This window comes from Ipomoea nil, unplaced genomic scaffold (genome assembly GCF_001879475.1).
Source record: "Ipomoea nil cultivar Tokyo-kokei standard unplaced genomic scaffold, Asagao_1.1 scaffold0848, whole genome shotgun sequence".
Taxonomy (NCBI): Eukaryota; Viridiplantae; Streptophyta; class Magnoliopsida; order Solanales; family Convolvulaceae; genus Ipomoea; species Ipomoea nil.
The window spans coordinates 456,742-469,413 of record NW_017617276.1 but is presented as its reverse complement, the minus strand read 5'-3'; the positions used below and the strand labels follow the sequence as shown (position 1 = coordinate 469,413).

At 39.5% G+C, this 12,672-nt stretch overlaps 1 protein-coding gene and 1 pseudogene across 1 annotated transcript; one reads left to right on the top strand and one right to left on the bottom strand.

Annotated features, from left to right (window-relative positions):
* Window positions 1-1,439: 1,439 nt before the first annotated feature.
* On the bottom strand, window positions 1,440-11,410 carry LOC109178483 (cytochrome P450 CYP736A12-like). Its single transcript, XM_019328115.1, has 5 exons — window positions 11,407-11,410; window positions 10,913-10,921; window positions 7,719-8,269; window positions 2,254-2,584; window positions 1,440-2,134 (listed from the first exon to the last, which is right to left on the bottom strand). The coding sequence occupies exons 3-5, from the start codon at window positions 8,267-8,269 to the stop codon at window positions 1,520-1,522; spliced, it is 1,497 nt and encodes a 498-aa protein (XP_019183660.1). The 5' UTR covers window positions 10,913-10,921; window positions 11,407-11,410; the 3' UTR covers window positions 1,440-1,519.
* On the top strand, window positions 9,263-12,603 carry LOC109178448 (annotated as a pseudogene).
* Window positions 12,604-12,672: the final 69 nt, after the last annotated feature.

Sequence of the window (12,672 nt, the reverse complement as noted above, 5' to 3'; positions counted from 1 at the left end):
ATATAGGTATCGTGGTTCTTGGAGCATCAAATCGATCCAACAACTCCAATGCTAGGAATGGTAGGTATTGTCGTTTCCGTGATTATCCTAGCCATGACACAAAATTTTGCAGGAAGCTTACAATTCCTTAAAGACAATGATATCCAAGTTGGTGGTCCACAACCCTCCACCCCAGTGGCTAATACCACTACGTCTAGATGCGGTCGTTGGGCAGTAGATGGCTTACCTTGTGCGTATGTCATTGTCGCATGCCATTATAGAGAGACTATCGCGGACTCCTTTGTGCCACAAGTCTTCTCATTAGAGTATTACATAACGAGTTATATGCAGGAGACTTGAATCCATTGTCAGATGACGAAGTTCAGCTGACCACAACGCTCGCATATTTGCCACCCTCAAGTGCCCGTCGAAAAGCAACATAAAAGTCGATTTCCTAATGAAAATGGACTTTGGTAGTCACCCTTGTTGATGACGATATGTCCTTTATGTAATTTATTGCTCCTTTGTTAATATGAATATCATGAAAATTTACCATATAGTTGCACTAATTACACACAGTGGCGGACCCAGGATTTTTCGTCAGTGGGGACGGAACATTACAACGAAAAGATAATTTGAAAAAAAAAAAGATGAAACATTTAAAAAATATAATCATAAATATTTTTAGATATGAGTAAAAAATAAAACATATCAAAACTTTATAAAAATATTCATAATAAAATTTGAAACATAATTAATTTGATAAAATAATTAGAATAGAAAATGCATTATAAATTACACATCTCAATATATATAGGCTAACTATTAAACCAATATTTGTGCACTTGACTTAACCAAAGGTTTAATACACGCCCTACCAACTAAACCAATTCAACACTTGTTAATATTTTTGTGTTTTATTGTAGTTATACTTAAAACCTGTTCTATATATACATATATACATACAAGGATAATATAGGGGTAGGGTGGGGGAGTGGGAGCAGCTGCCCCCATGCTGGGTCCGCCCCTGATTACACATTTATAATTATCAAGTTCACCACAATACAAATAACGAAATAAATAAATAAATACATAGTAAAAATATTTAAAAATATGTTATTAGTATCATACAATCCATCGTACTATTTAAAATTTAAAAATCTTTGCTTATGTTATTATTATTTTTTTGAAAACTTTTTTTTATTAATTAATATTTAATAAAATAAAAATTTTAAAAAATAAATTCGAATTGATAAAAATTTCATATTATTGCCGGCCTTCTTCTCAACTTTTAAAAAATTGAGAGTGAAAAAAAGGCAATACTATTACCTTCTTCTTTTAACTTGAAAAAAGAAAGTGAAAAGAAGGCAATACATTTGCCTTCTTTGTGCACATAAAACAACTAAATGTTTTGTCCTAACCTTATCAAATATACACATTATTAACTATGACTCCCATATTGACAGCATTACAATAAATTTGGTATTTTACTTATTTATTATATATATATAAAGAAAGCAGCATTCTAACACTCATTCACTTAAATATTTAACCGATAGTTGGGAATAGTCACCAAGTGCTTAGCACGAGTTGTCACAAGAGCAAATTCCTCTGTCATGTCCAACTCCTTGGGAGACATGCTATTAGGAAGTTCCCAATCAAAGCAGTATACTAGCTGTGCCACCACAAGTCGAACCACAACCATTCCAAGTTGTAAATCTGGACAACTTCTTCTACCAGAACCAAAAGGAATGAGTTCAAAATTACACCCTCTATAGTCTATATTGCTCCCTTCAAACCTCTCTGGAATGAATCTATCAGGATCAACCCAAACATTTGAATCATGTCCAATTGCCCAAACATTTACAATAATTCGTGCTCTTTTTGGTATGTGAAAGCCGTCAACTATGCAATCCTCCCTTGCTGCGCGAGGAATAAGTAACGGTCCTGGAGAATGAAGTCTAAATGATTCTTTAATTACCATTTCTAAATATTTCAAGCCATCCAAATCTGATTCCACCACCATCTGATCCAAACCTACCTTACTTTCTAATTCTTGTTGAACATTCTTCATTATATGTGGGTGTCTCAATAGTTCTGACATTATCCATTCAATAACGGTTGCTGAAGAATCTATTGATGCCACAAGCATATCCTACATACATATAAGCATTTAAAAAAAATTAATAATAATAATTACTCTAAATAAAAGTGAAAAAATTATGACAATTATCATACTTGAAAATATATAGATAAATGAATATGAATGATTACCAACAAAACAGATTTGATATGTTGACGATTGAACTGAAATTCACTTTTTTCAGACTTCATGATGGACAACATGATATCTACAAAATCCTTTGTCTTCTTACCACTGCTTCCACTGTGTTCATGGTCATCAAGGATCCTCTCAAGGAACCGATCAAAGACTTTGGCAATGGCCTTGGTTGGTGCAGTGAGTCCTTGAAGGTCAAGCTTTCCAAGATAAGGAAAATAATCTCCAAGATTTGGCTTAAATACTAGCTGTGTAGCTTCGTTAATCACAGCTTTAAAACCCCTCTCATCAATATCCTTAATCTCGTACTTCTTCCCAAACACCATCCTGCTGATGAAGCAAGCTAAAACTCTCACCAAGACCATCAGTAAAGAAGGCAGTGAAGGCAGCACAGTGAAGGATGTCAAACAGTTATAACGGCCATGGGCCTTTTTGTCCTTTCCCATTTTTAGTTATAACGGCTTCAAGTCTTCAGTGTATATTCATATAAAATGAACTTCCCGCCTAGGCTTTCATCTATCACAAATATCACAACTCATTTTTCATCTTCTCTCTGTAACCACCATCTTCAATCAATGAATTTCACCATCACTTTTGCTTGAATTGAACCATTTCAACATGGTATCAGAGCTGCATCGAAGCTATGCCGCAGCGGTAATGGCTGAAAACGATGCAAGAAGTTCGTCTGGACAGCAAGGAGGAGGTCCACCGATTCAGAGTTCGATGAATCCAGATCTAGCTCAGCGCACTGGTGAATCAGAGGATCCGTATTACATACATGTGACTGAGAATCCAAATTTGGTTCTAGTCTCCCCACCTCTCTCAGAAGTTAACTATGCTTCCTGGATTCGTTCGATGAAAATGGCTTTAGAAGTCAAAAATAAGCTCTGTTTTGTGGATGGAAGCATCATGAAACCGGCTGAAACTGATCGTAAGTATCCAATTTGGAGGCAATGTAATAATATCGTCTGCTCCTAGATATATAAGTCCCTAAGTCCTACCATCGCAGAAGGAGTCCTTTATTTGGAAGATGATGCGGATATTTGGAACGCTCTCAGGAAGAGATACTCCCAGGTTGATCCTCATAGGATCGCTGAGTTGCAGAACGAGATCTACCGTTGTTCTCAAGGTAATCTATCCATAAATGAGTACTTCACTAAAAGTAACAGTTTATGGGTGCAGTTGAATGCTATGCGGCCTATTCCTGCTTATGAATGCGTACCAAAAGGTTGTTGTAATCTTGTAAGCAAAATTCAGAAAGAGAAAGAGGAAGATCAGATTATCAGGTTCTTAGAAGGTCTGAATGAGGACTATGAGAACATCAAATCTGGAATCCTGGTTATGGATCCCACGCCAGCTATGGAGAAAGTCTTGAACATGACTTTGAAAATGGAGAGGAAGCTCAGGAGCTCAATTAACACCAAGAGTACTGATCTGGTTCAGGCAAATGCAGTGGTGAATAATCAGCAAGAAGCAGAAGAACAGGTCATGGTGGCAATAGCAACTTCAAATAACAAGAAGAAGTTTAGTGGTAGTTCAGGAAGAAATGTGCCTAAATGCACTTACTGTGGAATGATGGGACACACAATTGAGAAATGTTATAAGAAACATGGATACCCTCCTGGGTGGGTTCCAGGTTTTAAATCCAAGAATAAATATAATCAGGACAGTCAACAGTCTCTCAATGCTTCTGTGAATCAGATTGGGGAAGCAGGGCTGTCTGTTGAGCAGTTTCAGAAACTTCTCACTCTCTTGCAAGGCCAAAACCAGCCTGGACATGCTTCAACTAGTGCAGCTGTGGCAATGAATAACACTGGTCTCAGATCAGACTTCAAGAATTGGGATAAAGGCAACAAAGGCAAGTCTATTTCTAATCTTTTTGCTAATAATGTGCTAAATTCACCTGATGTCTGGATAGTAGATTCAGGTGCTACTGATCACATTGTGTGTTCTTTGGATTATTTTGATTATTTCTATAATGTGTGTGGAGTTCTTGTTAAACTGCCAAATGGAGAAAATGTGGAAGTCACACACATAGGACAAGTCAAATTGCACATGGATCTTGTGTTGAATAATGTGTTGTTCATCCCAGCTTTCACTTTTAATATCATCTCTGCAAGTAAGCTAACAAGACAGTCCAATTATGAGATTGTTGTGAGGGCTGACTCTTGTGTGCTTCAGGGGCAGCATGGAATAGTGGATGGTTTTGCTAGGGAAAGAGATGGCTTGTACCTGCTTACCAAACCTCCTTCCAGGAAGAAAACTTTGTCAACTTTTTTTTGTAACATTCTTTCTATAGAATTGTGGCACAATAGACTAGGACATTATCTTGTGAACAAGTTGCATTTGTTGAAAGGAATAAAAATTGCTTCCCCTCATAAATCTCCTGCTCTTGTGTGTGACATTTGTCATTTTGCTAAGCATAAGAGGTCCAACTTTCCTGTTAGTCTGAGCAAAGCTGAAAGGCCTTTTGATTTGCTACAAATGGATGTTTGGGGGCCCTTTGCTGTGCCATCTCTACAAGGAAGCCATTACTTTCTAACCATTGTGGATGATCATAGTAGGTTCACATGGTTACATTTGATAAAGCATAAGTCAGAAGTTAGAACTGTCTTCCAGAACTTCTACAATTATGTCTGGACTCAGTTCACAACCAGAATCAAAATGGTCAGGACAGATAATGGAGGAGAATTCATGTTAGACAACTTGTTTAAAGAGAAGGGCATCATCCATCAGAGGTCTTGTGCCTATACTCCCCAACAGAATGGGGTGGCTGAGAGAAAGCATCAGCACATTCTCAACACTGCCAGAGCCTTGAAATTTCAAGTTGGTTTATCAGATGAGTTTTGGGGTCATTGTGTTCTGCATTCATCATATTTGATCAATAGGTTACCCACTGAGGTTCTCCATGGCAGTTCTCCTTTTCAGATCTTATTTAATAAGGAGGTGGATTATAATCAGCTAAGGTCTTTTGGATGTCTATGCTTTGCTGCTACACCATCACAAGGTAGAAACAAGATGCAGTCAAGGGCTAGAAAAAGTATCTTCCTGGGCTTTCCTGCTGATGTGAAGGGATACCTTTTACATGATTTGGATAACAAAGTCACCTTTGTATCCAGAGATGTTACATTCTATGAGCATATTTTTCCTTGCAACAATGGTGATTCAGGAAATAATGATGATAAGAGTATATCAGAGATGTTCAATCTCCCATTGCCTCTGGTCCCCATTTCTACTAAAATGGACACCACTAGTCTGGAACAGGTGGATAGACACATTATTGAGGAAGACCATAGTCACATCTTTGAGGAAACCAATCATGATCACTACTCAGGTTCTCCAGATCAGTCAAACACTGGAAACCATCCCTGGGAAACTGCTGAACATTATTCCCATGATAGGGACTCTGATGAATCTTTGCAGCTTGAGGTTCTCTTACCTATGGATCATGTTGATCGGCCACAACCTAGAAGATCAACAAGAGAGAGGGTTGCTCCTCTTAAGTTCCAAGACTACTTATGCCAGTCAAAATTGATACACAGAACATCTCCACATTATCTTGAGAAAGTCATATCCTATGACAACTTACATCCCAATCATAGGCTTTGTGCTTCTTCCATAACCTATGTACATGAGCCTCAGTCCTATAAGGAGGCCATCAAGAGTGCTGAATGGAGGCAGGCCATGGAAGCTGAGATAGAAGCCTTGGTCCACAATAATACATGGACCTTGACAGAACTGCCAGCAGGAAAGATTCCAATTAGTTGCAAATGGGTGTATAAGGTCAAACTTAAAGCTAATTGATCCATAGAAAGATACAAGGCTAGATTGGTGGCCAAGGGATACACTCAACAGCTTGGAGTGGATTATATTGAAACTTTTTCACCTGTAGCAAGGATGACTACAATCAGAACATTTCTGGCAGTAGCTGTTGCTAGTAATTGGGCAATTGAGCAACTAGATATCAATAATGCTTTCCTCCATGGTGATCTAGAAGAGGAGGTTTACATGGTTTTACCACCAGGATTCCAGAACAGCAAGCCAAATCAAGTATGCAAACTTATGAGATCATTGTATGGTCTAAAACAAGCTTCTAGTCAGTGGAATGCAAAATTAACCAGAGCCTTGCAGAACATGGGTTTCTCTCAGTCCTTAACAGATCCCTCTTTGTTCACTAAACAAACAGGTAGTTCTTTCATGGCCCTATTAATATATGTGGATGATATTCTGGTGGCAGGGACAGACTCTATTCAAATACAAGCTCTCAAACAGTTATTGGATAATGCTTTTAAGATCAAGGATCTTGGCAATCTGAACTACTTCTTAGGCATTGAAGCCTTTAGAACTCCCAAGGGCATTAACCTATGCCAAAGAAAATATACCCTGGACATCTTGCAAGAATATGGTTTTTTAGAAGCAAAACCTGCACCAACACCTTCTGTCTGTGGCCAAAAACTCAATTCCAGTGAAGGCAACCTCCTTGAGCATCCTGAGGATTATAGAAGGCTGGTTGGTAAGCTCCTCTATCTAACCAACACCAGGCCAGACATAACATATTCAATCCAGCAGCTGAGTCAATTTGTGGATAAACCAAGGAATAGTCACCTAATGGCAGGTCATAGGGTATTGAGATACCTTAAAGGGTCCCCTGGAAAAGGCATTTTTTACTCCTCTAACAACCATCTTAGACTGCAGGGTTTCTCTGATTCAGACTGGGCATCTTGCATTGAATCTAGGAAGTCCTTGACTGGTTATTGTGTCTATCTTGGAGATTCATTAATCTCATGGAAGACCAAGAAGCAAGTAACTGTTTCCAGATCTTCCTCAGAAGCAGAGTACAGGGCTTTGGCATCAACAACTTGTGAGCTACAATGGTTATTGTATTTACTGGCAGATTTGGGGGTAGAAGTAATCCAGCCTGTGGCATTGTTTTGTGATAGCAGTTCTGCTATTGCTATAGGAGAAAATCATGTGTTTCACACGTACAAAACACATTGAAATCGACTGCCATGTTGTGAGACAAAAGATTCAAGAAGGAGTCCTTAAACTGTTGAGTATCACTTCTCAAAATCAGACAGCAGATGGATTCACAGAGGCTTTATCAAAACCTTTATTTGATAGATTTCATGCTAAGCTGGGCTTGCAGGACCTCCATGCTCCAGCTTACGGGGGTGATGAAGCAAGCTAAAACTCTCACCAACACCATCAGTAAAGAAGGCAGTGAAGGCAACACAGTGAAGGATATCAAACAGTTATAACGGCCAGGGGCCTTTTTGTCCTTTCCCATTTTTAGTTATAAAGGCTTCAAGTCTTCAGTGTATATTCATATAAAATGAACTTCCCGCCTAGGCTTTCATCTATCACAAATATCACAGCTCATTTTTCATCTTCTCTCTGTAACCACCATCTTCAATCAATGAATTTCACCATCACTTTTGCTTGAATTGAACCATTTCAACACCTGCAACTTATATCTGCAGCTAATTCAGAAACTTTAGCACTCAAATCAACAGGCACATGATTCAGAGCCGCTTCCTTGAGTGACTCAATATGATAACACAATTCTTCTCTTCTCACTGCTTGAAATGAATTGATCTTATGATTACTAAGCAACTCTAATGAGCACAATTTGCGCATGTTGCGCCAATAAGGACCGTAGTGGCTAAAGCTCAAATTCTTTTGATCATAAGATATATACTTAGCTGCCTCATTGGGTGGTCTGTTTGTAAAAATAAGATCATGAGTCTTGAGGAAGAGCTCTGCAGCCTGAGAAGATGAAACAATAATATTGTCGACGTACCCAAATCGCAAATACATTATAGGACCATATTGTTTGGCTAGCTTGTTCAAATGCCGATGGGGATTATTTTTACCAATCATCAAGTGAAGGTGTCCCAAAATGGGAAGCCCTCTTGGACCTGGCGGTAATTTCTTGGCTTTCATCTTCTTTACAAGGCCATGAATGAGAGACACAGCTGCAAACACAGCAAGTGTTGTCCAAAGCCATGCCATCTCCAAATTAAATGTGTTTATGTATCATCAAGTGGCTTAGCTTGGAAGAGATTTATAGCTGTACTACTGTCATCTATCAAACATAAATTGTTCAAGTAATTAAAGTATAATGTGTATATAGTAATTCATTATATTTTATCAACATTATATTATATTGCTTAGTTATAATTCTATGTAAGTCTTCAACAACCACTCATGTACTATACGTACAGTACGTAGATCTGTCAACATTGCTTATTCGCTTTTGCATATATGTTTGTTGGTATTCCTAATTGTCCTGAATAGTGAACATAGTTACGTTATTATTTGCTATCCACGCATGTGACATGTCCGACTAGCGGCTGAGATCTGCCAAGATGGGGTTCATGTAATAGGTACATCCGCACATTTGAAAAACTTGAAAATCAAAATTGATCTATGTTGTAACTTAATTGTTGGTTATGCATGTCATAACAAATCTTTTAATAATATATTTCACATTTATTAAAAGTGATATGATCAAAACATTTATATGTTAATCCAGACTCATATTTTCTACTAACAAATTAAAGAAAAATAGAGGGGAAGTCATGGAAAACATTATTTAGTTGTTGTGACGCAAATATTACCCCAGTCTCCAGTTGAGGTTTGTAAAGAAATGTTGACCAATGACCTAAAAACTCTCTAGTAGCCAAATATATAACCCAACATTTTTCTTCGTATATATGCAACCCATAGAGCAATAATCGTACAAGTCAAATGGTCATGCATGTAATTAGGTTTTGCAAATTAAACAAAACCAAGAATGTGTTGTTACTCTTTTTATCTTGAAAATGTGGTGAAGTGAATGTGGCAAGTTCATTTAAGTGAAAATTTAAAGAAATAAAAACTCCAAAGACCACACTATCTGAAACGCAGACTCGGGAAAAGGATGGTGTGGCAGACCTTAAGATTGACATGAGCAAAGCATATAATAGAGTTGAGTGGAGGTTTCTAAGAGCTATTATGGTTAAAATGGGGTTCAAGCAAAAATGGATAAATATTCTTTTAGAAACGGTCAGTTCTATCAAATATCATATTCTCTAGGGTTTTTTACTGAAATGGGAAGGGATAAATGGTTTTGGACAATAATGGGAAGCCTTCTTTTTTTTACAGGAATAGGAAAAACGAGTTTGGGAAACGCGGTTGGGGTAAAAACCGCATTTCCCAAACTCGGTTGGTTTGCGAATATACGGTCATGACAACCGCATTTCCCAAATGCGGTTGTCATATACACAAAGCCGCATTTGGGATATGCGGCTGTCGTATATCATACGCTGGCTGCATTTCCCAAAGTTGCAGTGATAACGGGTGGCACCAGCAGCATCGGAGAATGTTCGGCGAGGCTTTTTGTCCGGCACGGGGCGAAGGTCATCATTGCGGATATCCAGGGGAAGACTACGTGTCCTACGTGCACTGCAACGTGAGACGCGAAGCCGATGTCGAAAACGCGGTGAACACCGCCGTGTCCAAGCAAGGGAAGCTAGACATCATGTTCAGCAACGCCGGAGTTCCCGGAAAGGGTGGAGAGTCGTCGTCGTGGTCGATCCTCGACGCCGACTACGCGCGACAACTTCAGAACCGTGCTCGACGACAACGTGTTCGGAGCCTTCCTGTGCGTGAAACACGCGGCGCGGGTCATGATCCCTGTTAGATTATGTGAAAAACAGATGGTGATGATTGATAGCTGAACACATTGCAGAGAAGAAGAAGAAGTACTCTCATTATTGTGTGTCAGTCGTTCATTACAGCAGCAAGAAGCATTATATATGAAAGCCTGGTCTATTCAAAAAATGGTTATAACAGAAAATATGAGTGTAAAGACAAGAATGCCCTTTGGGCTTAAGATGACAAGAACAACCATGATCCCTTGACTGCCTTGACTCCTCTTATGACTGCATCAGCTTGTAATCTCCAACACCCCCCCCCCCTAAGCTGGGGAATGGACATTCTGAAGCCAGCTTAGAATGAAAAATTTCAAACATTGGTTTCGATAAAGCTTTTGTAAATCCATCAGCAATCTGCTTCTGTGATGAAATAGGGAGCAATCTGATCACTCTGTCTTGTACTTTCTGTTTGACAACATGGAAATCAATCTCAATGTGCTTGGTGCGTTCATGAAAGACATGGTTCTCACCAATGGCAATTGCAGATTGATTATCACAAAAGAGGGAAGTGGGACTATCACATGGCACACCCAAATCTGTTAGCAGATAATGCAGCCATTGGATTTCACATACAGTAGAAGCCAAAGCTCTGTATTCTGCCTCAGAGGAAGACCTTGAGACAGTAGCTTGCTTCTTAGTTCTCCAGGAAATTAAGGCTTCTCCAAATTATATGCAGTAGCCAGTGATGGACTTTCTAGTCTCTGAACATGTAGCCCAATCTGAGTCAGAAAAGCCTTGCAGCCTAAGAGGGATAGAATAGACCTTTTCCTGAAGATCCCTTGAGGTACCTGAGTACTCTATGAGCTGCTGTTAGATGAATGTGTGTAGGTTTGTCAACAAATTGACTCAATTGTTGAACTAAATGTGAAATATCTGGCCTGGTATTAGTCAGATAAAGGAGCTTCCCAATCAACTTTCTGTAAACCTCTGGATCATTCAATGGAATCCCCTCTGTACTGGTTAGTTTCTGACCTGTGGTTGCAGGAGTTTTGGCTGGTTTGGCCTCCAAAAAACCATTCTCTCTCAAGATCTCTAGAGTATACTTCCTCTGACAAATATTGATGCCATCAGAATTTCTGAGAGCCTCAATCCCCAGGAAATAATTCAGACTACCAAGGTCCTTTATTTTGAAAGACATGTCCAGGAATTTTTTCAGCTCATTGATTTGTGATGAAGTAAAAGAGTTGCCTGAAGTAAGGAAGTAAGGAAGTAAAAGAGTTGCCTGAAGTCTTTGTGAACAAAGAAGGGTCTGCTGTGGACTGATGGAAACCAATTAGCATTAATGCCTGTGTTAACTTTTCATTCCACTGCCTGCTAGCTTGTTTTAAGCCATATAATGACTTTAGAAGCCTGCAAACCTGTCTAGGACTATCAATCTGGAAACCAGGAGGTGGAACCATGTAAACTTCCTCCTTTAGATCCCCATGTAGGAAGGCATTGTTGATGTCCAACTGTTGAATATCCCAATTCTTAGCAACTGCTACAGCCAGGAATGTTCTAATGGTGGTCATCCTAGCCACAAGTGAGAAAGTTTCAGTGTAATCAACTCCCAATTGTTGAGTATACCCTTTTGCAACCAATCTAGCCTTGTATCTTTCTATAGAGCCATTTGCTCTATGTTTAACCTTGTATACCCACTTGCAGCCAATAGGAGATTTTCCTGCTGGAAGATCTGTTAGGGTCCAAGTGTTGTTGGCAATCAATGCATCTATCTCAGTCTGCATTGCCTTTCTCCAAGGTTCATGTTGAACAGCTTCTTGATAGGACTGTGGTTCATGAGTAGAAGAAATAGACATAGCACATGTCCTATGACCAGGAGGGAGATGATCATAATATATGACTTTGTCTAATGAATGTGGGGATGTGCTGTCCTTATTTTTCACCATGGATTGGCAATAGTAGTCATGCAGCTTAGTGGGGATGTTCCTGGTTCTCCCAGACCTTCTAGGATGTGTCAGTCTGATCTCTGTGGTCTCATTTGTTCCATTGGTGAGATCAACTTAAATAGAATGTGGCTGAACATCCACTGGTGGTTGATCAATTTCAGTGGGATGTGGCTCATCAGGAAGTGAAGGCTGATTGAATTCAAGAGTTGGTGAAACCTGATCAAAGTCAGCTGGATGTAGCTCAATATCTGGTGGTGAGTCATTCATCTCAACAGAGTGTGGTTCCACATTTTGAGTGTTGAAATACATTTGCCTTCCTGTAGCATCTGTATCAACTGAAACAGGAATTAAAGGCAGAGAGGGATTAAAATGTTGAGACTCACTGTTGACTCCTGAAATATTTCCCTTATAGGGATAGATATCTTCATAGAACGGCAGCGTGATCTTCACTTCCAGCGTGGCTTCGGTGACGTACGGCAACGTGCCGCACGAGTACTCGGCGTCGAAGCACGCCGTGGTGGGGTTGGCGAAGAATTTGGGGGTGGAGATGGGGAGGTATGGGGTGAGAGTGAACTGTGTGTCGCCGTACTAGGTGGCGACGCCGATGCTGAGGGGTTGCGTAGGGATAGATGAGAAAGAAAAGGTGGAAGAATTTGTGGGTGAGATAGCAAACTTGAATGTCGTATACGACAGCCATGCGGTTGTCGTATACAGCTGTCGTATATTATACGACAGCCGCATTTCCCAAATGCGGTTGTCATGACCGTATATTCGCAAACCAACCGAGTTTGGGAAATGTGGTTTTAACCCCAACCGCGTTTCCCAAACTCGT

What these genes read in the sequence shown, in the direction of transcription:
- LOC109178483 (XM_019328115.1), bottom strand. Translation starts at nt 8,269, where the DNA reads ATGGCATGGCTTTGGACAACACTTGCTGTGTTTGCAGCTGTGTCTCTC. An exon ending in GCTGCAGATATAAGTTGCAG is followed by an intron (nt 2,585 to 7,718) that starts GTGTTGAAATGG and finishes CTTCATCAGCAG; the next exon opens with GATGGTGTTTGGGAAGAAGT. An exon ending in ATATCAAATCTGTTTTGTTG is followed by an intron (nt 2,135 to 2,253) that starts GTAATCATTCAT and finishes ATATGTATGTAG; the next exon opens with GATATGCTTGTGGCATCAAT.